General features: G+C 43.6%; 1 protein-coding gene across 4 annotated transcripts in view; it reads right to left on the bottom strand.

Annotated features, from left to right (window-relative positions):
- EMD (emerin) overlaps positions 1–25,050 on the bottom strand; it is an 83,831-nt gene that overhangs the window by 28,274 nt on the left and 30,507 nt on the right. For 3 of the 4 annotated variants that reach the window (XM_077479056.1, XM_077479054.1, XM_077479055.1), the window contains exons 3-4: positions 17,839–17,913; positions 23–179 (exon numbers count right to left, since the gene is read on the bottom strand). In XM_077479056.1, the coding sequence (XP_077335182.1) occupies positions 23–179; positions 17,839–17,913 (232 nt within the window). The remainder of the gene's footprint in view (positions 1–22; positions 180–17,838; positions 17,914–25,050) is intronic. The other variant, XM_077479057.1, reaches the window with a different exon arrangement.

Raw genomic sequence — 25,050 nt, 5'->3', positions numbered from 1 at the left:
CGCTTTAACATTGGCTACTTACTGAGGCGATTCAAAGCACGGCTGGGTAAGATTAAGATGGCTGAGATGTGTTGAAGTTCCCGCACTGTTCTGTTGCTTCTGTTGCTCAATCTTCTGAGCTGGTAATTCTCCTCTGTAATCATCTTTCACACTTCTTGGGGATATTTCCAATGCATGGGCTGAAATGACAGAGACACATCTATTTAGTAACTAACAGGTTTCATGTAGTGGCCATTCCTATATATCTACACTCAGTCTGGGCACATATACCATCTACTGTATTGTTCAATCCACCTGCAAGGCCATATGGAGGAAATGGTAACTCCCACAGAGTCGAGAAGGAAAGAGATTGCCGATTTGTTCTGGCAACAATAACATTTTCCAAATTGCTTGAGGGGGGACCAATGGGGAGCATATCAGGAAGGTGATACCACCGTGTAGTGGAAGCAAATTCTTCACCCATAAGAAATATTTTAATTCAGTCCTTCTGGTTGTGGTGGATGCCAGCTACCATTTCACCTACAATGATGTGGGGTCCTATGGAAGCAGCCTTTTCCCCATCTTCAACCATTAAAATATTGGGCAGCCATTGAGGAATAATGGACAAATATTCTTCAATACAGAGCACGTCCTGAACAACTGAGCTCCCATACCCATATGCCCATATGTCTTTGTGGGTGAGGAGACCTTTGGAAATACAAGTGGCCCCCGGGTTTCGAACCAGTTAGGGACTGTAGGTTTGTTCTTAAATCAAATTTGTTTGCAAGTGGGAACTGTACATTTCTATGTGCAACTCCAATCTGTGCAGTGATGTGGGATGTTCTGGGTGCTTCTATGTGTGCAGTTGTGTTATTTGGGGCTCTTGTAGCCATGCAGTATAGCACTGTGGGATGTGTCCAGTGCTGCAAAACTGATGCTTGGTGGTATCCGGGACCAGTGTAGAGCGCAAGCAGCTGGCAGTGACATCACACCATCTCCGTTCGTACGTAGGAGTCGTTCGTAACTCGGGGACTGCCTGTATTAACTGCAACTTTATGCAGAGACCTGAGCCATGAAAAGAGCAAGTTTTTAATTATAGATTCTGCTGTGCCATAAGATGGTATAGTATACCTTTGGTATATTGTTAAACAAATGAAGAATCTTGCACTCAGCTACACAAATGACTCCAAAGAAAGCAATCAAAACACCATTATGTGAAGTTAACTTCATACTCCACAACTATATCTTAGAGAAGGTCAGCTAGAGATATAAGGACTCCTTCCATCACTACCTCGAGCACTATGGAGCAATGCTGGGAACCATGTGCCCACTTGCTATCAGGAAGAAGAGTATTTCCGGTTCCCTGCTACAGGAAAATTTACAGTATCTTTTGCTATATATTTATTTATTTTTGGTTAATGGTGTGTGTATAGAACAAGTCCAATGGTCACACTACGATCAACTTGAACTTCCAAGGGGAATTTAATAACATCTAGTAGTTTGTTTATAGAGAAATTAGTTGTGTCACTTGTGCAGAAATTCCCCTGAAATGGGCTTGTAATTTTGACATGTATCTCTGGTTTAGATACCGATGACCACTAATTTCAGAAAATCTCAACTTAACTGATGGGAATGATTTACCATTTTGTTATTTGCATATAACAAAAAGTTAAATAGGGTCATGCAGTAAGTACAAGATATCTTCAAGCTAAAATGCATCACCGGTTTGAATGGTCGACTGCGTGGCAAACAGTTTCATACTCACCAGTTGCTGTCTGCTATGATTTGGGCAGATCAGCCCATGCTGGATATATCTTGGAGGCAACCTGATGCCAGATCAGAGTTTTTTTCGCATTTGTTAACGTTGTAAAGCATGTGGCTTTGGTCATAAATTTTAGGGTGGTTCTGCATCTGGCTGACGAATGCTTCAATATCAATCCATGCAATGCTGCTCATCTTGGCCATAGTCTGCTGTCTTCTCTCCACGCAGAATATGGATGCTGTACAGGTCACAGGTGGAGACAAAAGTACTTTGCCGGCTGATGAGTAGAAGCCGCACGCCAAAGTTCACTTCTTCCAAAAATTCTTTATTACACTGCTAAAAGTAGAAACTCATTCATGTCCATATTGTCCTTGCAGTCAATTCAGTATTGGTGAAAAGGGTTAAGGAAGAGCGCCCCCCCTAACGGGCAGGGACAACATGGACATGGATGCAGTTCTACTTTTGACAATTTAAAGAGGAACTTCACCCCCTCCCCCTAATATTTTTTATCCCCTGCTTACCTGATGCTGTGTTCTGCACAGTAAGGATACTCACCTGGCCAGCAGATCCATTGTCGCCCTGCTGGGATCCTCTTGTCTGCAACCACCGCAAGGTTTCCGTGCTGCCTTGTGACAGCTCCCGCCTCTTCTGAGTGCATGCACTGCTAGGCCCGCCCCCCTCCTCCTTTAGTGAATGTAACTGGTATAGCGCCCCCCCCCCGTGACACTTGGGATATGCGAGTCATGCATCCCAGGAGCCACAGACGTCATTCACCTAGGCAAATGTCGGAGGATGGGGCCTTTTTGTTAAAAATAAAGTAAAAAAACAGACCAATATCTGTGTTGCAGACCAAAACTGAAAATTCAGGAAGCACTTGGCCAAAAACCAAAATTACAGTTTTAAAATAAGGTTTATATTTTTATATATCATTGTATTATATTCGACTTTTTAATTAATATCATCAATTTAAATTAATATGAATTTGTCATCTATCATTGGCACAATGCATGGAAAACGCAGCAAGAACACATCATTAACGCACCCGTGTTAAATTTTTGAAGCTGACCTATGAAAAACACACCATAAGCACAGTAATCCTGGTAAAACCGGCACAAATTTGTGGTACAATTGCAGTGAATTTGTGGTAAAATCACCACAAATTTGTGGCAAAAACACAGTACGTTTTCAGTGCTCTTATCCATTAACCATTTCGGGCAAAATGGTTTGGCAGGCTGAAATTCCGGTGCATCGCTAGAGGAAACTACTGCTGAAGGGTGAAGATCTGCTTTGATAAAGGGTCTTTGGTAGACGTGAACTTTGGAGTGCAGCTTCTATTCATTAGTGTTCCTTGATTTAAAGCTGAGACGAGCATCTTGAGCTGGTATCTTGGGCGTTCGAAGCAAGTAATCAAGAGCGGTGCAGTTCTGGAGCGGTACTGAATACTTGGGAGGTTTGTACTTAGTCTACTATTTGGTCATTCATGCACTGCAGACTGTTGCAAAAAATGCAACCTGCCCTTTTTTTTCCAGTGCACCCCCAACACAGGGCTTTGGCGTAACGTTGCACCATTAAAAACCATGGTTTTTGAGCCTAACCATGTATTGAGACTGAGCTGAGCAATGCAGCACTGGTTGTGTGAACAAACTGCAGGCCCTACTGGATGACGCCTCTGTTTTAGATGCTGGAGAACCTTACATTCAAATACTAAATGTTGTTCTGCGTCTCATTCTAGTTTTTTTAATTCTTTGCTGGCTGCCCGCCCATGTCAAGAAATGGGTTACCCTCTTTTTTTTTATCTCGAGTTGCTGGATACATTTCTCCAGGACTTGTATCACAGCTCCCATTTTGAAATAGCTCTTCTTTAGGTAACAACATTCTACAACAAATGATTTTGCAGCTGTCTGGATTCAGTTCTTTATTAGAAATGATGGTATTCATACACTGGCAGTGTGGGAGTTTTTTAAACAAAAATTACCATCTTCCATTAAAAAAAAAAAAAAAAAAAAAGACACTGCTTGGCTGGAGATGCAGCTTGAGGCAGACCAGCTGGCAGCAAACCATTTTATACCCAATTCTAGTGTAGCAAATTACTTGTATCACAAGTTTTCTATAATTCCACTCTTCAGTGCTCTTTGGCATAGATAATGGCATGCTTGCAGAATATTTTGTGCTGGACCAGGGCTTTTTCCCTCCTCCTGGGGAAGAGGGAGTTTACATTAAACTCTTGAAAAGGGTTCTGGGCCAGCGCTCACATAAGGCAATTGTAGAGTTTGGGTGGCATTGACCAGTCCAGTTGTATTCCTGGTAGCTCTACTATAAAAACAGACTTGCACCATGCTAAATATGTAATCTGAAATGGTTATTGCTCCTGCCAAGGATCCCAAGTAGAAAAACAGATACAGCAAGTCATTTATACTTTAAAAAAAACAAAAAACTCCACAACGGGTATCTTTTCTGTTGACTCCAAACTCCCTCATTCACACCAGCGTGTTTTGTAGTGCGTTACCACAGGCCTGATTATACTCAACATGCAGAATCCCATAGCTTGTAATTGTGCGTGTTTACATTTCAATGCTCTGTACAGGATGCCAGGGATGGGTCCTGGGTGACAGGTATATTTCCCCACTATTTGGGTTGTGGTCATTTAAGGGGGACAGTCTGAAGACAATTTTGAGTACTCGGGGGTTCTCACCCATGCAGGGTGAGGGGTTCCGGGGTAGTCTGCTTTGAAGAGAGAACTGATTGACAATTTTCTCAAGATTGGTAAGTGCTCATTTGGGACCTGAAATCCAGAAACTCAGGGTGGGAAACAAACTGGTGGCCCTTCCAACTACAAGTCCCATCATACCTCTGCCTGATGAAGTCATGCTTTTAACTGTGAGCCTTGCAATGACTCGTGGGACTTGTGGTTTTTCAACAGCTGGAGGGCCACCAGTGTGAGGCCCCTGCTCTAAACACTGGTTACAGGGACATCTGTCTGCATGAGTGTCCAGAAAGGGAACAGCCAGCAGGTGTCTGTAGAGAGGAGTGATTCACAGCTATGAGCGAGTGTGGACTGTCTGGCAACTGAGATGCCGTTTGTTGAACTCCTGTGGGCCTTTTTAGCACCCTGAAACAAGCTGGAACCTTAAACTCTGGTATGAGACTGGCATATTAGTGGTAAGCCACTGTACTGCTTTTCCTGATGCCAGAATAATGGACTGTTTAGGTTAACCTTTGCTAAAAAAAGCTGTTTGACTTTTGAAAAAAAAAAAAAGAAATAGACATTTATTTATCTCTCCGCTGATCAGGAATATAACAGGTCGGACGGACACAGCCCGCTGTTCTCTATGGGGATGTCAGATGAAAACGCACCTCCTGTCAGTTTCCATCCGACCCGATCTGCCGGACAGATGGGGAACAAATCTCCACTCGTCCACTTGTAGGGGGCCCAAGCACACAAGGGGGGGGGGGCCCACACAGGGAGAGGGATTAATGATAGATGACAATTACAGAACTCTTCCTCCAGCAGCTGAAAGCTGACCTCTCTCCCTCTCTGCTGCTAGTTTTTATCTGCTGAGAAAGAGACAGTCGTCCCTCACTAATACCCCTCCCAGTGCTGGCTCTAATGTTAGCGCTGCTCCTGAGTTTATCTATGTAACTTGGTTTCTCTTCCTCTGGGCCCATTAACTCCATAAAAACATAGCCCGGATGCGTTCCAGATGCTTTTCTGCATGTGTGTTTTTGATGCTTTCCAGTGCATTTTTAATGCAATCCAGTGCATTTGTTCCCCCTCTTCTTTTTTTTTAAACCTTAAATAAGGACATATGTGTTCCAGTGAGATTGTGGTGCACTTTGCAGCATTCCAGTACAGTCTAGTGCAGGAAAAATGCAGCATGTTCTACTTTTATTTTTTTCTGGAACACACTAGAGCTGCAACCTACTTTCCATGTGTTTTTGATGCAGAATAAAAATGCACTGGACTGCACGTGGTGTAAACTGGCCCCCTCTCTCTCTCTGATCCTGAAACTACAACTCCCCATATTTTTTTTTTTATCTCCGTATATTTAGCAGAAATTGTTAGGAGTTGTGTTTTGTTTGTTAATAATGAATTTATTGTATTTTTGAATTTTTTTTGATATATAGCTTTAATATTTTCTTTGGGGGGGGCTGTCAGGTAGTCTATGCGGGGCCCCGCAAGTTCTATCAGAAGCCCTGCGGACAGGATTGGATCGAATGTTGGCGGGTGTTGGTAGACATCCGCCACTGCGTAGACAGCAGCAGATGGTCTGATCAAGTTTTTCAGGCGGACCCGATTGGTCCCTCAGTGTGAAAGGGTCCTTACAAGCAGCTGGCTGGTGATCCCAGGCTCTACATATGACAGCTCAGTCTCAACGATTTACACTCAAATAAGTACGTGAGCTATTTTTTATTTTATTTTTTTAGCATAATCAGTCATTCTTTGGCCCTTTAGACTTCAATGGGAGGGCCTATAATCATGGCATGAGTTTTCATGCATTTTTATACCCAAAGAACTGCTCTTCTCCCCTTGCCACAACCAAAACACTTGAAGCTTGATGCACGTGTAAAAACACTTGCACAAAACTTGTAAAAATGTGAAAAGGAAATTAAAATGCCAGAAATACACGGTGCTCAGGTGTGAATGCAGGCTCAATGTCCATGTGTTAAAGAAAATAAGTGCACAACTGCTGTTTAAGAGGGTGTTTTGAGCAAACTTTTTTTTATACACAGAAACTGATTATTATATTGTATTAGGGGTGAAACAACTAATCGATTATGAAATTAATCGATTACTATTTCCATAATCGATTAATCAGCCAGTAACATATTGGGGTTTAAAAAAACCTAAAATGAGCCCTTTATAGTACAAAAATAGCAAATAATCGCTACTGTGAATATCACTTTCACAGCTCTAAAAAAATTAACCAATTACAGTAGTGATTATCTGCTTTTTGTTGTACCATAAAGGGCTACTTTTAGTTTTCTTTTAACCCCATTATGTGACATCAACCGGCGACCCCCGCCCCTTGCCCCTATATAAGTCGCCGCACACCGCATCTCTGGCATTGCGGCCGGAGAGAGCGTCGAGTCAACATCTCCAGGAGAAGAAGAAGAACGGAAGGCGGCGGCGACAGAAGACCGGGCCACCGCTAGTAAAAGAGCTGAAAGAAGAAGCGGTGGCCTGGCAAGAAGAACCAAAGAGGGGAACAAGACCCCCGAAGTCGGAAGAAGAGGGCGGCGACGAAGAAGAAAGCCGTGCTTCTCCGCTAGCAAAAGAGCTAGCAGAAGATAGCGGAGGAGTCCGGCGAGAAGACCCCCGAAGACGGAAGACCCCCGGAGCTGTGCAATAAACTATTTTCACCCTGTGTTGTGTTTTTTTTTACATTTTTTTCACAGGTGAATGGGTAGGGGTACGTTGTACCCCATACTCATTCACATAGGGTGGGGTGCCGGTACCCGGGGCCCCCTTATTAAAGGAGCTCCCGGATTCCGATAAGCCCCCCGCCCGCAGACCCCGACAACCAACGGCCAGGGTTGTCGGGAAGAGGCCTGTTGATGAGGACAAGGTGCTTTTGGGGTGGGGGGCCGCGCGGCCCCCCTTCCCCAAGGCACCCCCCATGTTGGGGGGCCTGGTACGGCTCAGGAGGGGGCGCGCGCTCGTCCCCACCCCCTTTCCTGGCCGGCCGGGTAGCGTGCTCGGATAAGGGTCTGGTATGGATCTGGGGGGGCCCCCACGCCGTTTTTTTTCGGCGTAGGGGGTTCCCCTCAATATTCATACCAGACCTAAGGGCCTGGTATGCTCTCGGAGGGGGAACCCACGCCAAATTGTTTTCCATAAATTTGGCGTGGAGTGCCCTCTTGAGAGCTGATAATTCTGTCAGAGTCGCCTCCGTATAGACGGAGATCCGACTTGGAGGCGACCTCCATTGAAATCTATGGGTACCGGTCGCCTACAAGTCGGATTCAAGTAGTACAGGAACCTTTTCTGAAGTCGGAGCGACTTCAGTAGTGTGCATTAAGATGGCTCTCATTCACTTACATTGCTTTTTAAATGTTCGACCTGAGGCGACTAGGGGCGACCTGAAGTCGGATCGGAGTTGCCCCTGTGTGAACGGACCCTAATTCAACATTTGTTGACAGCAATGCTTAGTTAGAGATCAATGTTTATTTATGGTGTTGTGTATCTACCAGCTCATACTTTTATGTTGAATAATTTAGAATATAATTGTAAGCATTAAAGCTGAACTCCAAGCAAAGGATTTGTATTTCTGTCCAACTGGTCCTGCGATTTACACTGCTCTGCCCCACAGCACTGTCCATTTCCTCTGTTGTAGTTCAGTAACACTTGAGCTTCAATCCCCTGTTCAACTCTCCGATCTACAGATGATTCAAATTCCTGACTCAAGCGTGCCTTTCTCGTTCTCACTGTATGGCGATAGTCTAAAAAGAGACACTGATTATGTCAGTCAAAGTTTATTCCACTAAACTGGCCTATTGGAAGTCCCTGGCTGTGGCCATTTCCTGCTGACGTGTTTCACTCCGTTAGGCTAAATGGCTAAAGAGGTAGAGGTGACCTCTACGATTAAATCCAACAGGGGTGAAATGCATTAGTGGAGAGGGATCACAGGCAGTGGAATAAACTTCATGGCATGATATAATCAGTGTATCTGCCTATTGTTGTACTTGCAGGTCTTATCCCTCCCTAACTTGTGACTTGACAGTAAAAGGAAAAGCAGGAGACTGATGGAACTCATCTGTCTTTCCTCCTATCCGCATGTTCCTTGTAAGCAAATGCTGCAGTACAGCTGATTAGCTCCTTGTGCAGCCCCCCCCCCCCTTCTGTTATACAGGAAGCTCAAGAAGAGGATACAAAGTCAAGTTCAAGTACTTACACTGCTTGCATTTAAAAAATACAACTAATGTTGTTTTAAAGAATAGAGGGCTACATGAATTTGTATCTTTTATATCTGCCTGGAGTTTAACTTTAAAGCTGATGTCCAGCTTTACTGTCACTACACTAACATGTGTGCCCGCTGGGCATGCTGTGTAAACTATATGTAGCCTCAGCTACATACAGTAATCTGTGTTGTTTTCCAGCTGTGAGACAAGACCTTTCCATCTCACACCCAAAATAAAACAGTCAGGATTAGCAGCGCTCAGCCATTCACAGGAAGCTTCCTTTGACAGGCTGAGTCAGAGCTTGTGACTTCATGAGCCCGCCACTTTGAAGCAGCCAATCAAAGGAAGTTTTGTATTCATTCATTGAATACAAAGCTGCTTGCGAATGGCTGAGCACTGCATGTGAGACGTGAGATGGGAAGGTTTTGTCTTACAGCCAGAACACAAGGCTGTGTACTGTACATAGCTGAGGCTATATACAGTTTATACAGCACACCCAACGGGCACAGGTTAGTGTAGGAATAGTTTGTTTGTGCCAGCTTGGTCCAAATGTACGATTTAAAGCAGGGGTGCTCACTGAAGTGATTTGGTAACTGGTTGTGGGCCACAATAAAATTAAATTGTTCACAATTTAGATTTTTTCTATTTTGCATAGCATAATGAACCCTTTTCACCTGCAGCCGCTAAATGCTGGCGGGAGGGAGAAGAGGAGGAGCCAAGGGGATGGGTTCCTGTATAAGCCACTCCTCCAGTCCAAGTCCAAACAGAATGTAACCGGGAGGCTGCACTGTTCCCCTGAAGCATAAAAGGCGGGCCGTACTGCTTCTCCCTGGGCTACACCAGTGGTTGGAGGGGTGTGGTAAAAACACGTCTCAACTATGGGGTTTTACCCCCCCCGCCCAACTGCAAACAGCCATTCCTGTTCTGAGCTCACTATAAGGCTGCTTTAAAACTGATGCACTGTGGTTTACCCACGCCGCAGGTACAGCACCAAAACTCCTGCATTAAGGAGGCTCCCGATCTCACCACGGCCACCTGCTTCCTCTGCTGCCAGCGCCAGCTCAACGCTCTAGGATGGGGGTGCCAGCAAGCCCAGATCACGATCAACGGGTTGCAGATATGCGCCTTCCTGCTCTGAGGGTGAGGGACACAGGATGAGCAACCATGATTTAAAGTGAAAGTAAAGCTGTACATCAGCTTTAACCACTTCCTGTCCACCGTATTGTCAATATATGGACGGGTGACGGCTCTCTCGTTCTGGGACGACATCCTATGATGTCATCCCTCACTCTCTGTGTGTCAACCGGTGGTGCGCTCTGTCCCTGGGACACGGCGCATCACCAATCTCGGTAAAGAACCGATGACAAGGTTCTTCACCCATGTGATCAGCTGTGTCCAATCACAGCTAATCACATGTAAACATGAAAATGGCAGTTGCATGCATTCCTCTCCTCACACTGACAGCATGTGAGGAGAGTCGATCGGCGGCATTTCCTTACAGCTGAGATCTGCATACATAATCAGGGCACTAATCATCAGTGCTGCCTATCAGTGCATTAATGAAGGAGAAAAATTACTTATTTACGAAATTACAGAAACCAAGAAAACTATTTTGGTCTTTTAAAATTTAAAAGCCCAGTGGTGATTATATACCACCAAAAGAAAGCTCTATCATTCTCAAACAATTGGAAAAAAAAAGTGTTGCATGACTGTGCAATGGTCATTCAAAGTGTGACAGCGCTGAAAGCTGAAAACTGGATTGGGCAGGATGGGGGTGAAAGTGCCCGGTAGGCAAGTAGTTAAGAATGTTCTTAAAACAAACTAGGGCTGCAACTAACGATTTATTTTCATAATCGATTAGTTGGTCGATTATTGTTTCGATTAATCGGGTAATATCCTTTAAAAAAGCGTGGTGCATAATTGTATATATGTAAAGTTTAAAAAAAAAAAAAAAAAAAGGAATTTTATTCTTAAATATCAATAACCAACTATATGGTTAGGGAGCAAAATCTAAAATCCACTCTGAGAATAACAGACAGAAGAGATATATTGTATATACTATTAGAGGTTGAATTTGGTAAATATCATCATTATTCTCATCAATAATAATAATAATAATATGCTGGCCAAACAAAAACAATGTCTTCCTTCCAAATAAAACATTTAAATTTAAAATTTTTATTTTAAGAACGTTTGTTCGATTTTCTAATCGTTAGTGAGGTCAAATCGACAATTGTTTTCAACCACAGTGATGGGAAAATTTAGAAATAATAGTAAACTTCTCAAGCAAAGGCATTTTCAGACAGTGTATGTGGTTTTTATTCAGAAATGACATCCATTTTAAAATAATGTTAAAAACAAGTGAAAATTTCAAACAACATTCTTTCATTCAGCGAATGTACAAAGAATTTTCGTCTGAATATTCTCATCTGAAAATTGATCGGTGTGGCCAAAATAAGGCTTGGCATACATCTATGCAGTTTGCTTTTGATCTGTTTCTGCAGTGCTTTTTGCTGTGTGTTTTGATTTTTGAAAACGTGATTTTGCTGCGATTTGTGTTTTTCCATTTTTTTTGTGCTTTTTTTTTGTTTGTTTTTTTTGGCCAATTTGTTGTTGGGTATATAAAAAAAAACACAAATTGCTGCAAAAACACAATACAACATGCTTTTCTGCAGCTTCTCTATTAAAGTATATTGAACCAAAAAAGCACAGTTTTGCGTTTGAAAAAGGTTCTTGACCCTTTCCAAATACGCAGCGGCTAAAAAAAAAAAGCATAGATGTGAACGTGTCCCATAGGAAACCATGTAAATGAACTTGTGTGTTTCTGCAAAAAAGCACCAAAAAACACATAGATGTGAACCAGGTCTTAGCCCTTGTACACACGGTCTGACATTCCGACAACAAAATCCATCGGATTTTGTCCGAAACTTGTGTTGCATACACACGGTCGGACAAAGTTGTCGGTTATTTTGTTACGACGGGACTACGTTCAGGCTAGTAGCCAATAGCTTTGGTGTAGGAATTTGATCTGAGCATGCGTGCCACTTTGTCCGATCGGAATTCTCTACACATAATCGGACAAAGTCCGATCGGATCATGTTGTCGGAAAGTTTTATAGCCCAGCTCTAAAACTTTGTCCGACGGATATTCCGATGGAGCCCACACACAGTCGGATTATCCGACAACACGGTCTGATCGGACATTTTCTGTCGGAATGTCTGACCGTGTGTACAAGGGCTAAGACATTTAGTAAAATAATGGGGTTAAAAAAACTAAAATTAACCCTTTATAGTACAAAAAGAGCAAATCGCTACTGTAAGCCCTTGTACACACGGTCGGAGAACCGTCGGATTTTGTCCGAAACTGTTGCATACACACGGTCAGACAAAGTTGTTGGAAAATCCGACGTGATTATGTTATTTCATTACGACGGGACTACGTTTAGGCTAGTAGCCAATAGCTTTGGTGTAGGAATTTGATCTGAGTATGTGTGGCACTTTGTCCGATCGGAATTCTCTACACATGATCGGAGTATGTCCGATCGGAGCATTTTGTTGGAAAATTTTACCAACAAGTTGGAAAACTTGGTCCGTCGGATACTCCGACTGAAACAGTCCGATGTAGACCACACACAGTCGGAATATCCGACAAAACGGTCCGATCGGACACATTCCGTCGGAATCTCTGACCGTGTGTACAAGGGCTAAGGGGTTCATTTTTTTTACGGTGGAACAGTGAAAGTAATATTTACAGTAGCGATTATTTGCTCTCTTTGTACTATAAAGAGCTAATTTTAGTTTAATCCCATGATATTACTGGCCAATTAATGGATTATGAAAGTAGCAATTGATTAATTTCATAATCGATTACTTGTTGATTAATCGATTAGTTGTTTTGGTCCTAAAACAAACCAGTAATTTCTCCATGCTGGGCAAAGCAACTGTTTTGCTTCAATGCCCCACTACCCAGCAGCACAACTATTCCTTCCCTTCAGTTGCTGGCAGCAAAGAGAATAGTCTGTACCTCAAGGTATGTAGGAGTGTATGACTTACTCCATGTGACAGCGCAGGGCCAATCATGAACCATACCGTTAAACAGGGAGAGTGCATAGCCCTGTGTAGAGTACGAAATTAATGACTAGCCTCACTGAATAGGCAAGCCTGATAATTCCTACTGTCCCTATCCTCAGCCCCTGAGTTAAGGTGCAGGGAAAGTTTTGGACGAATAAAATTATTTAATTATTTAACTGAATGAACAAAAATACAATTAGGATTCTGCTAAAAGAAAAAAAACACCAATAGAGTGGATTTCAACAACAGGCATATAGAAAATTGAGGCAATTAAACTGTCCGCAATACCCCAAGGTTACAAATTCCAGCTATTCATCTTTGGCTGGTCGCTATATTTTTTATTCTGCTTTAGTTTTTTTTTTAGAGATCTTTACCAATACATTCTTTTTGCTTGGACAATGTCACATTGTACTAAATAAAACAGGAGTTTTGATTATATTACAACCCCAATTCCCAAAAAGTTGGGATGCTGTGTAAAATCTACATAAAAACAGAATGCAATGATTTGCAGCTCTCATAAACCCATATTTTATTCACAATAAAAAAACAAAAACATATCACATGTTTAAGCCGAGAAAATGTACCACTTTAAGATAAAAAATAAGATCATTTTGAAATTGATGGCAGGAACACGTCTCAAAGTTATGGCAGGGCAACAAAAAGTTGGCAAAGTAGAACCCCAATGCCAAAGAAATTGGGACAATGTTTACCATCGTGTAGCATCCTCGCTTTATTTTAATAACTAGACACCGAATCCCGTCCTGTGTGCCACAAACCCGGTATTTGTTTTTTTAATACCGTTCAATGCGTTTTCATCTAAAAGCAATCCTAGTAGTTTACAGGCAGTGGGAGGGGACACCAGCGCTTCTCTGTGCACTTTTGTGCTGTCGGGGAGCCCTGTATCCGATCCAGCTGTGCTGCCAGGTTATCCTAGAGTCGGACAGGGACCAAAAGGTCCCCAGTCATCGCTTTGGTCTAGAACAGGGGTCTCCAAACTTTCCACTTTGGGGGCAACATTGTTAATATAATTTTTTTAATGAATCTGCAGCAGGCTGACGGCAGTAGAGCTTGATGGCGCACCTGTATCCTCTGCCCGCACCTAAAAGCTATAACCTCATGCACAGGGGCTAAACTTCCACCTCAATACATTTGGTCCTCGCTGCACATTTGTGCCCTCATCAGAGCCCCCCTGCATATTTGTGTGCCCATCAGAACGCCCCCCTAATATTTTTGCCCGAATAAGAACCCACTGCATATTTGTATTCCCATTAGAGCCCCCGGACACATTTGTGTCCCCATCAGAGCCCCCCTGCACAATTGTGTCCCCATCGGACCCCCCTGCACATTTGTGTCCTTATAAGAACCCCCCTACACACTGTGACCCCATCAGACCCCCGTCTCATATTTGTGTCCTTATCAGAGCCCCTCACATATTTATGTCCAAATCAGAGCCCCCTGCATATGTGTCCCCCTTCCACATTTATGCTCCCATCAGAGACACCAGCACAATTGTGTCATCCCCCTTAGAGCCCCCTGCACAATTGTGTCCCCCTTAGAGCCCCCTTTCCACATTTGTGTCCCTCAAAGGAGCCCCCGCCGCACATTTGTGTCACCACCAGCAGTCACATCTGTGTCCCTCTTACGTCTGTGTTTGGCTTCAGTGCTGTTCTGCTGCACCTCCCGGCTCCCACCCGCCTGTTACACAGACACGTTGTAGCCAAAAGCACAGCCGTAAAGGACAAAGGTGCTAACAGAGGGCCGGGACCCGGGAGGTGCAGTAGGTCCTAGCAATCAACTAGTAAGGCGTCGGGTTGGACAGGCTCCGTCGGGCTGCTGGACCTGCGCTACATACTATCAGGGGTGAATATGAAGATATGAAGCACAGTTCCTGCTACCCGACATAGCCTGAGCAGAAACCAACCATGCAATAACTCTCAGCCTGCGGGCTGGTAGATCTGGGGTCTTAAACCCCAGATGGCTCCATAAAGACCTGTCGTTCCTTAAGTCTATCACAAGGGATGTTTACATTTTTTGTGATAGGATTAAAAGTGATAAAAAAATTGTATAATTTAGAGAAACTGTGTATAAAAAATAAATAAATAACAAATATGAATTTTGTTTTTCTTTTTTAAAGCGTCCCCATCCCTCTGTGCTCATGTACAGAAGCGAACGCATACATAGGTCACGCATACATAGGGCACGCATACATATGTAAACGGTATTCGCACCACACATGCAAGGTATTGCTGCAAACGTTGTAGCGAGAGCAACAATTCTAGTGCTAGATAGACCACATCTGTAACTCTAAACTGGTAACCTGTAGAAATGTCAAAAGCGCCTATGAAGATTTTTAAATATCTTAGTTTAATAAACACAATCAGCTGCACTAGATATGTACACATAAATCAGTAAATAAAAGCTAGCAGCTGGCACAATATAAATATACAAATACACTTGGGCTCCTTTCACAGGGGGCATGTCCGTTTGACGGAATCTGCTTGCTCAACGGGGGGATCAACCTGCTGATCCCCGCTGAGCAGGTGGATGACTCACTGTGCTGAGATGGACCTGTCAGAGTCTCACTCTCCTCTATGGGGAGATCTGATGAAAGTGGACCACCTGTCCGTTTTTATCCAATCCCATCGACTTTTTCATTGAAAATAGGGTCACCATCCGTCTGGATTTGGCAGACAGTATCGGAGGGTGTTTCCACGGACACATCACCGCTGACGTCCGTTGCCGAATGGAGTGTCGGATCAGGTCCTCCTGAAAAACTGACAGGCAGACCTGATTAGAAAGCCCATGTGAAAGGGCCCCTAGGTCTGAATCGTGTGCAGAATTGCAGGGATTTGAAATCACAGCAAATCGCAGGATGCTTGTGCGATGCCATTACCTCTTAAAGTGGTTTTCAACTCTCCCCCACAACTTTGTCCCATGTAAATCAGCATAAAAAACCCTAATGGACACTGCTTGTAGATGTCTCCTTACTTGCTTAGTATTGTTGTAATTCTTTTTGTTCTTTAGAATGATGTCACTGAGCATGCCCATATCTCCCCTGATTTATGGCACACCCTGTGTGCTTGTCTATTATCAGGACTTCCTATGGCACAACACTGAAATCCCACGAGACTGCATAATCACTCAGCGCTTCCTCCTACACCCCATGTGACATCACATGGAGTGTAAACCTGGGCATCGGACAATATTACTGCAGTCTTATCAGCTGAAGCTGATAGGACTGACATAGGCAAACACTAGATAATTGGCACAAGTAAATACTATGAAATAAAACAAGTCAGCTATTAGCAGGAAATCAGGGTTGCCATAGAAATGTTGGATTGAGAAGGAGGCTTGGTTAACAGTACAGGAAGTGCTCAAAGTAAGGGCGGAAATACACTCTATTGTGGACTCAGAAAACAATACTTAAGATGGCGCTGCCTTACCCCCGGAAATAAGTTTTTTAAAAAAAATTTTTAAACAGTAATATGCGATTTGGGCTGGATTGCAGTGGATATAGTTTGATAATTACTTATTATAATGGACTAACTAAAAAGTAGCATCAGAGCGTGCAATTTTATTTCCTCTTTAATAGAACCCCAATCGCGCCGCAATTTTGCTGCAATAAATCAGAATGCTTGTCGTTCAAAAAGAAGTAGGAGCTTCTTTTGAGCGACAGTATCGAGCCTTGTGATTTGCCGCGATTTATCACGACAAGATCGTGGTGCGATTGGGATCGTTCAGATGTAAACGGAGCCTAAAAGTGTAGCACTAAAATTTTTATCAGATTTTCACATCTAATATTTTAAAACAAAGTTAGAGTCCTTTGCAGAGTAAATCCAAAGCTGCTTAGTAAACAGTAGAATCAACACACAGCTGGGTGCTCCAAAAAGGAAGGGAAGCCCACCACCATCCCCGATCACAATGACTCTTACCATCAAAAGTGGACCCTTTCATAAGAAGGTCAAATCTGCAGTATAACAATCCTGGAAAGATCTCCCAAGAGGTTGATTTGCCACCCTTGGCACGCTCTGGTGACCATTTGGAGGCCTTTTAATCACAGGCGGTCTTAAACAGCATGATGCAGGGGTATCGTAATTTGTTGCCATTCCACGAGCGTGTGCAAGTTTAAAGCGTGACATTGTGGGTATCTATTTGGCGTAACACCATTTTTTATATTTCACCAAAAAATTGGGTTAGATACTGTGGGTTTTTTTTTGTTTTAAAATTCCTAAAAGTGTATTTATTCCAATTTTTGGGAAAAACCGCTGCGCAAATAGCATGTAACATATAAAATTGCAGCAAACAACATTTTATTCTCTAGGGCCACTGCTAACAAAATATATAAGGTTTGAGAGTCATTTTCTAGCAAAAAAAATGCTGATAATTACTTGTAAACAAAAAGTATCAGAATAGTTTTCAAATGGTTAACACTCTGTAAGGCTCCTTTCACACGGGCTTGTCCGTTTGATGGACTCCGCTTGCTCAGGGAGCGTTCAATCTGTTGATCTCCGCTGAGCAGGCGGGGGACAGGTCCGTCTCCACTCATTGTGCTGAGATGGACCTGTCAGAGTCCCGCTCTCCTCTATGGGGAGATCAGATGAAAACTGACCACCTGTCCGTTTTTCATCCGACCCGCCAGATGGATGTAAAATAGGGACACCATCTGTCTGGATTTGGCAGATGGGACCCGAAAGTAGTTGGTGTCAGCGGACCTGTCACCGCTGACATCCGCTGCCCCATAGGGTTGAATGGGGCATCCGATCAGGTCCACCTGAAAAACTGACAAGCAGACCTGATTGGAAAGCCTGTGTGAAAGGGCACTAAAGGTCTGGGAACTGAGGAGACCAGTGGCTGGACTTTTTGGAGAGGAATGTTGTCCCATTCTTGGCTGAACATATGTTGCTCTAAAACCTGGATATATTTTCAGTATTGATGGTGCCTTTCCAGATGTGCAAGCTTCCCATTACATATACACTAATGCACACCCATACCATCAGATTTGCAGGCTTTTCAACTAAGTGCTGATAACAAGCCAGACGGTCCCTCTTCCCTTTAGTGCTTCTCCATTCAAAAAAATAAATAAAATAAATTCAAAGTTTATATTAGATATATATTTTAGTTCCTTACCTGCAGAGCTTGGGTAGGCATTTTTCTTGCGTTCAAACTCAACAAGTTTCTTTTCATACACCGTGCGTGTGGAGTCTATAAAAGGGACGAAAAAAACAATTGTATGAAACATAATTACTGTTATAAAAAGGCTACAGAAGTCTCAAAAACAAAGGTAGCAAAACTGCTTAAACAAATAACACCTGTGCCAACTTTTTTGCAGGCCTTTCTATTACTGTCAGTTAAAGAACGTGCTTTGCAAGAAAAAAGCTAGTTCGGCGCCCACATTGCATAAACTAACTCTTGTGTTCTAAAATAGTTTTTGACACTTTTATAATCAAAAATAAAAAATACATATTTCTGGAATTTCATTAATAGTTCATTTGGGCCAAGCTGGCCCAAATCAAATATTTCCTTAGTAACGCGTGTGTCTGTTGTGAGAGTGATTTAAAGCTGTGTGTAGCCTCACCTATATACATTATTTAGGTGTCTGTTTATGAAACTGTGAACAGCAGTGATTTTTTTTTAACAGGAAACTGAGATTATATAGTGATATACAGTACTTGGAACTCTGTCTGTTTTAGATGTTGCATTTTAAAATCAGTGGAAAGCCTGCTGATCTCACAGGTTTGCTAATTGGACAGAAGTTCGCTGCTTTTAAAATTCAACATCTAAACAGTCAGACTGGGTTCTAAGTACTGTATTCCACTATATAAACTCAGTTTACTGTTAAAAATAAGTGTAAAATGCAAAACTCTGGTGGGTGTAACAATATGTCCACTTGCCCCCTTCTCAGTATATCCTTACTATGGAGGACAGCGGGGTGTAGCAAGATGGCTGTGACTAAACGTCACTTCCGTTACACAGTCTGACAGGTTACCTAATCTGTCGAAACACCCCCCTGTCATATTTATGTGCATATATATATATATATATATATAAAATATAACATGTGCATGCGTGTGTTTGTGTGAAATGTAGGGGGACTATTTATTTTATTAGCATTAACCACACCGTCTGTCCATGTACTGAGCAGTGATAATTTATCACTGCCTAATAAACTGACATCTCGGTGTTTCAGTGAATTTCTATTAGTGTAATATTGTAAAGTCTCACGAGATTCCAGTATCAGGGGCCGTTCTCCACTGTTGGAAGCGTTTGTAGATCGCTTAACTCCTCCAAAGGAGAAGTGATCTACAAAGCTTCATAAACTGGCATCCAGAGAAGAACGATCTCCTCTGAGAATTCTGGAGAATGAAGCTGTAAAATTTTTTCACTGCTTCATAAACAGACACCTTAGTGCTGTGTTCTGGAGGTGGGATGTCCCGCTTTCTGGTGCAAAATCGAGCCAGGCTGAGCCCTGCTCTGTCATTCACAGGCAGCTTTATACTCTATGAATGACTACAAGGCTTCCTCTGACTTGTTGAGGTGGAGAGGCGGGCAGATAACATCATGATCTCCAACTCGGCCAATCAGAGGTAGTTTTGTATTCATTTATAAAATACAATGGGGTTGATTTACTAAAACTGGAGAGTGCAAAATGATCATGCGACTAGGCTAGCTCTGATCAACAAGGAAATGTTCCCTCCAGCAATAGACACAACTGAGCATGTGTGGGTTGGCTATCCTGCTTGTGTGTTAGCTGGCCTTCAACAGATAGACAGTGCAGGAGGGAAGGATCTGTGCATACAGGATCAAACAGCCTTTTTTACACAATGCTGAGGATTATCCCCTTAAGTTTCACAGTGAGTATAATAAGCATGCTATGCTACATATACAGACTGATTTTACTGTTGTGGGTTTAGTAACACTTTAATCACTTCAGCCCCGGAAGAATTTACCCTCTTCCTGACCAGAGCACTTTTTGCGATTCGGCACTGTGTCGCTTTAACTGACAATTGCGACGTGGCTCCAAACAAAATTGACATCCTTTTTTCCCACAAATAGAGCTTTCTTTTGGTGGTATTTAATCACCTCTGCGGCTTTTATTTTTTGCACTATAAACAAAAAAATAGCAACAATTTTTAAAAAATGCATTCCTTTTGCTTTTTGCTATAATAAATATCCCCAAAAAATATTTAAAAAAAAAACACATTTTTTCCTCAGTCTAGGCCGACTTCATACATGTGTTCTTCTACATACTTTTGGTAAATAAAAAAACGCAATAAGCGTTTATTGATTGGTTTGCGCAAAATTTATAGTGTCTACGAAATAGGGGATAGTTTTAGGGCATTTTTATTTATTTATTTATTTATATATATATATATATATATATACTTTTTTTACCAGAAATGGTGGCGACCAGCGATTTTTATCATGACTGCGGCATTATGGCGGAACACATCTGACAATTCTGACACATTTTTGGGACCATTGGCATTAATACAGCGATCAATGCTAAAAGATTGCACTGATTACTGTAAAAATGTCACTAGCAGTGAAGGGTTAACCACTAGGTGGCGCTGTAGGGGTTAAGTGTGTCCTAGGGAGTGATTCTAACTGTGGGGGGAGGGGCTGTGTGTGACACGTCACTGATCAGCGCTCCCGATTATCAGGGACAGTGTCACTAGGCAGGATGGGGAGATGCTCGTTTACATTAGCATCTCCCCATTCTTCCTCATCGTGAGATGATCGTGGGTATCCTCACGGACATCGGGTCCACGGGACCCGTGATCGCGGAGCTCCCGGCAGGCATACACCTGCGAGCTGCCTCTTTAATGGCAACGTACAGGGACGTTAATCTGCCTGTATGTGCACTTCTGCCACAGTATATCTGCGTGATGCGGTCTGGAAGCGGTTAAGGAATGGTGAGCTGTAATATATTACATTTTAATTTTGGGGTTGTTGTGTGACAGTGAAGCATCAGCAAAGTGTCAAGTACATCCCAACTTGTGGACAAGACTTGTATGATTGGCCCTGAACTGTGACATCAAATTCCACACTTTGCCACAGTGACATACTGACAGCGTTCTGTAAAGTCATTTCTTGTGCCTTTTTAGAATCTTTATCATTCCTGCAAACACTTCCTCTGAAACTTGTCATAATATACATACTGTATATTTGTTCTTGCATGGAAAACTGTAAGACTTGTATAAAAAAAGAAAAAAAGTTTATATAAATAAAGTTTATATTTATTTTGCTTATGCAGGTATCTCCAGTCTGATTCTGTGCCTGGGCACCCCGGGCTGTGTGCGTTTTACAGGTAAGAACCCGACCTTTTCATTTTAATTTAATCAACATCAATAACTCATAGCTGTTTTATCAAATCTTTATGCCCTAGAAAAACAAACAAACATGGCTGCTTCTAATGTGCTCAGAAAGAAATGAGATACGGTGTCAGAATTTCCAAGTAACATTAGTTGTGTTTAAAGCTGGCCTCACACTAGTAAATTTGTGTACTTGAGTGTACTTTTCACTGAAACGTTGCGCTAATATCGAGTGACATAAAAAAAAACAAAAAAACAGAATACAAACACAGTGTGGTGCTTAAAGCGGGGTTCCATCCTAAAGTGGAACTTCCGCTGATCGGAACCCTCCCCCTTCCGGTGTCACAATAGGCACCTTTCAGGGGGGTGCAGATACCTGTCAAAGACAGGTATTTACACCGACTTCCGGGCATAGACTCCCACGAGAGTCTATGCCTCTTCCTGTCCCTGCGCGCTGTCTGCTGGGACACACACGGGTCCCACAGACAGCGCGGACAATTCCTATTGCGCTGCGCGACTCGCGCATGCGCAGTAGGGAACCGGGAAGTGAAGCCGCAGCGCTTCACTTCCTGATTCCCTCACCTAGAATGGTGGCGGCAGCAGCCGAGAGCCGAGCGATCGATCGGCCTCGGCTGCCGGCATCGCTGGACCCCGGGACAGGTGAGTGTCCATTTATTAAAAGTCAGCAGCTGCAGTATTTGTAGCTGCTGGCTTTTAATATTTTTTTCCACAGTGCAATCCCGCTTTAATGCATAAGCATTATGTCAAATACAATACGCCACTGTGTTTTTTTCTTTTGTGTCCTAATTTAAACAATTTTATGTAAATTTAAATACCGTATATACTCGAGTATAAGCCGAGATTTTCAGCCTCTTTTTTGAGGCTGAAAGTGCCCCCCTCGGCTTATACTCGAGTCATCGCTGTCTGCCCGCTCGATCAGCGTGTCGAGCAGACAGACAGCGGCCATTCTATAATTCAAAAGCCGCGCCTCCGGCTCCGGCGCGGCTTTTGAATTTTACAATGGCCGCCGAGGCGCCGACGAAGAGGGCACGGGACGGAGGCAAGGCAAGGCACGGGACGGGACGGAGGCAAGGCACGACACGGGACGGAGGCAAGGCACGGCACGGGACGGAGGCAAGGAGGCAAGGCACGGGACGGAGGCTCGGGACAAAGGCTCGGGACACAGGTAGGCTGGACACACACACACACACACACACACACACACACACACACACACACACACGGATGGATGGAGACACACACACACACAGGGATGGATGGATACACACACACACAGGGATGGATGGATGGATGGAGACACACACACACAGGGATGGATGGATGGAGACACACACACACAGGGATGGATGGATGGATGGATGGAGACACACACACACAGGGATGGATGGATGGATGGACACACACACACACAGGGATGGATGGACGGACACACAGGGATGGACGGACACACAGGGATGGACGGACACACACACAGGGATGGACAGGCATGTCTCACCCTCGGCTTATACACGAGTCAATAAGTTTGCCAGTTTTTTTGGGGGTAAATTGGGGGCCTCGGCTTATATTCGGGTCGGCCTATACTCGAGTATATACGGTAATTGTTTAGAACCCCCAAACATATAAATATGATTGTGGCAATACCTCACATGTGTGGTTTGAACACCATTTATATTTGCGAGCGCGACTTAGGAATGCGTTCGGTTCTGCGTGTGATTACGGAGGGACAGGACGCTTAAAATGTTATTTTTCTCTTAAAAAAAAATTCTGATAATTTTTATTGCTGTCACAAGGAATGTATACATCTCTTATGATAATAGTAATAGTAAGTGACAGGTACTCTTTATGGAAGGATCAGGGATCTATAAGACCCCAAATCCATCCTTTGCACTTAAAAGCATTAAAAATGCCAAGTTTGGCAGTTTTGAATGCTGTAATTTTTTTTAAATTTTTGGCGCCTTTAAGTGTTCAATAAACCAAAAGTGATGTCAAGACATAGCTTCTGGGTTACCTGATCCGAGACCCGACCGAAGCAGATTCCCGGCTTCGTTTGGGCCTCCTACCAACCGGCGGACGTCGTGGATGGTTGCTCGGGCCTTCCAGTGGGACAGAAGTGCCTAGGCAAGCCATGGATGGCAGTTGGAAGGGGGATCCTTGGTATGACAGCTGAGCGACTGCTAGCTGTATCGGTTGTCATCCCAAGAAAGCCAATTGTTTGCTCTAAAATAACAGTAACCGGGGTGATGCGTGCAGCTGCATGCATCACTCCGGTACAACCCCTTCAAGCCGAGGCAACACATATTTGCCTACGTTGAGCGCGAAGGGGTTAATTGACATAATGTTTTTGCATTAAGCACTACACCGTTTGTGTGATTGCATTGTATTTTGGAGACACATGAGTGTGGTGGGCGCAGCTATTAATCATTTTTGTTTTGGAGTTCTATTGATTGGTCATAGTAGCTGACAGGTTTCACATATATAAAAAAAAAATTTAAACCACCACTACTTTATTCTCTAAGGTGTCTGCTTCCAGAAAATACAAGGCTTTTTAAATAATCTTCTGAATTAAAATGATTTTTTTTAAATGTACACACAAAAAAAAAAGAAAAAAGCTACGGCAGTGAAAGGCTTTTGCTGTTTGCATTTCTTGTGTGATTCTCTATGTAATATTCTGGTGTTAATATGGGTGGGAAACAAAAACCACAAAAAAGTCATCATGTTTTCTCCAGTTGAAGTTAGTGTGAATGTGGCAGCCACAATGTTCTATATGTTGTGAGAGCCAGCTTCAATGGTAATGCATTAACCACTTCAATACAGGGCACTTAAACACCTTCCTGCCCAGACCAATTTTGAGCTTTCAGCGCTGTCGCACTTTGAATGACAATTGCGCGGTCATGCTACACTGTACCCAAATGAAATTTTTATAATTTTTTTCCCACAAATAGAGCTTTCTTTTGGTGGTATTTGATCACCTCTACGGTTTTTATTTTTTGCGCTACAAATAAAAAAATACCGAAAATTTTGAAAAAAAAAATGTTTTTTTTGTTTCAGTTTCAAAACTTTGTAAATAAGTACGTTTTCTCCTTCACTGATGGGCACTGATGGGGCTACACTGATGGGCACTGATAAGGTGGCACCAATGTGGCACCAATGAAGTGGCACTGATAGGCGGCACTGATGGGCGACACGGATGGGCGACACGGATGGGCGACACGGACAGACACTGATAGGTGGCACAAATTGGCACTGATAGCTGGCACGGATGGGCGGCACGGATGGGCATGGATAGGCGGCACAGGTGGGCATGGATAGGCGGCACAGGTGGGCATAGATAGGCGGCACAGGTGGGCATAGATAGGCGGCACAGGTGGGCATGGATAGGCGGCACAGGTGGGCACTCATAGGCGGCACAGGTGGGCACTCAGGCGGCACAGGTGGGCACTCATAGGCGGCACAGGTGGGCACTCATAGGCGGCATCGGTGTTATAGTAATGGATGCCAATCAGTGCCAAACAATAATGCATGCCAATCAGTGATGCCCATTGTGGCCACTGATTGGCATCCATTATGGGCACTGATTGGCACCCATTGTGCTGACTGGCACCCTGGTGGTCTAGGGAGGATTATGGATTTTTATTACCTTTTCCCTGGTGGTCTAGTGGTGTCCCTGGTGGTCCAGTGTGGGCATCCTCGGGGGGGCTGTGCTGATAATCGATCAGCACAGACCCCCCCTGTCAGAGGAGCAGCCGATCGGCTCTCCTCTACTCGCGTCTGACAGACGCGAGTGAGGGAAAGCCGATCACCGGCTCTTCCCATTTACACTGTGATCAGCCGTGATTGGACACGGCTGATCACATGGTAAAGAGTCTCCGTCGGAGACTCTTTACCGAGATCGTAGTTGCCGGGTGTCAGACTGACACCCCGCAACAACGATCGCCGCGATGCGCGCCCCCGGGGGCGCGCAGCGGCTCATTATCCTAATCACGTCATATGACGTCCGGTTAGCATA

The sequence above is a fragment of the Lithobates pipiens genome, unplaced genomic scaffold, assembly GCF_037356315.1.
Source record: "Lithobates pipiens isolate NorthernLeopardFrog02 unplaced genomic scaffold, aLitPip1_a1.2 Scaffold_1, whole genome shotgun sequence".
NCBI classification, from domain to species: Eukaryota; Metazoa; Chordata; class Amphibia; order Anura; family Ranidae; genus Lithobates; species Lithobates pipiens.
The sequence above is the reverse complement of the archived record's forward strand: the minus strand, read 5'-3'. Positions and strand labels throughout refer to the sequence as shown.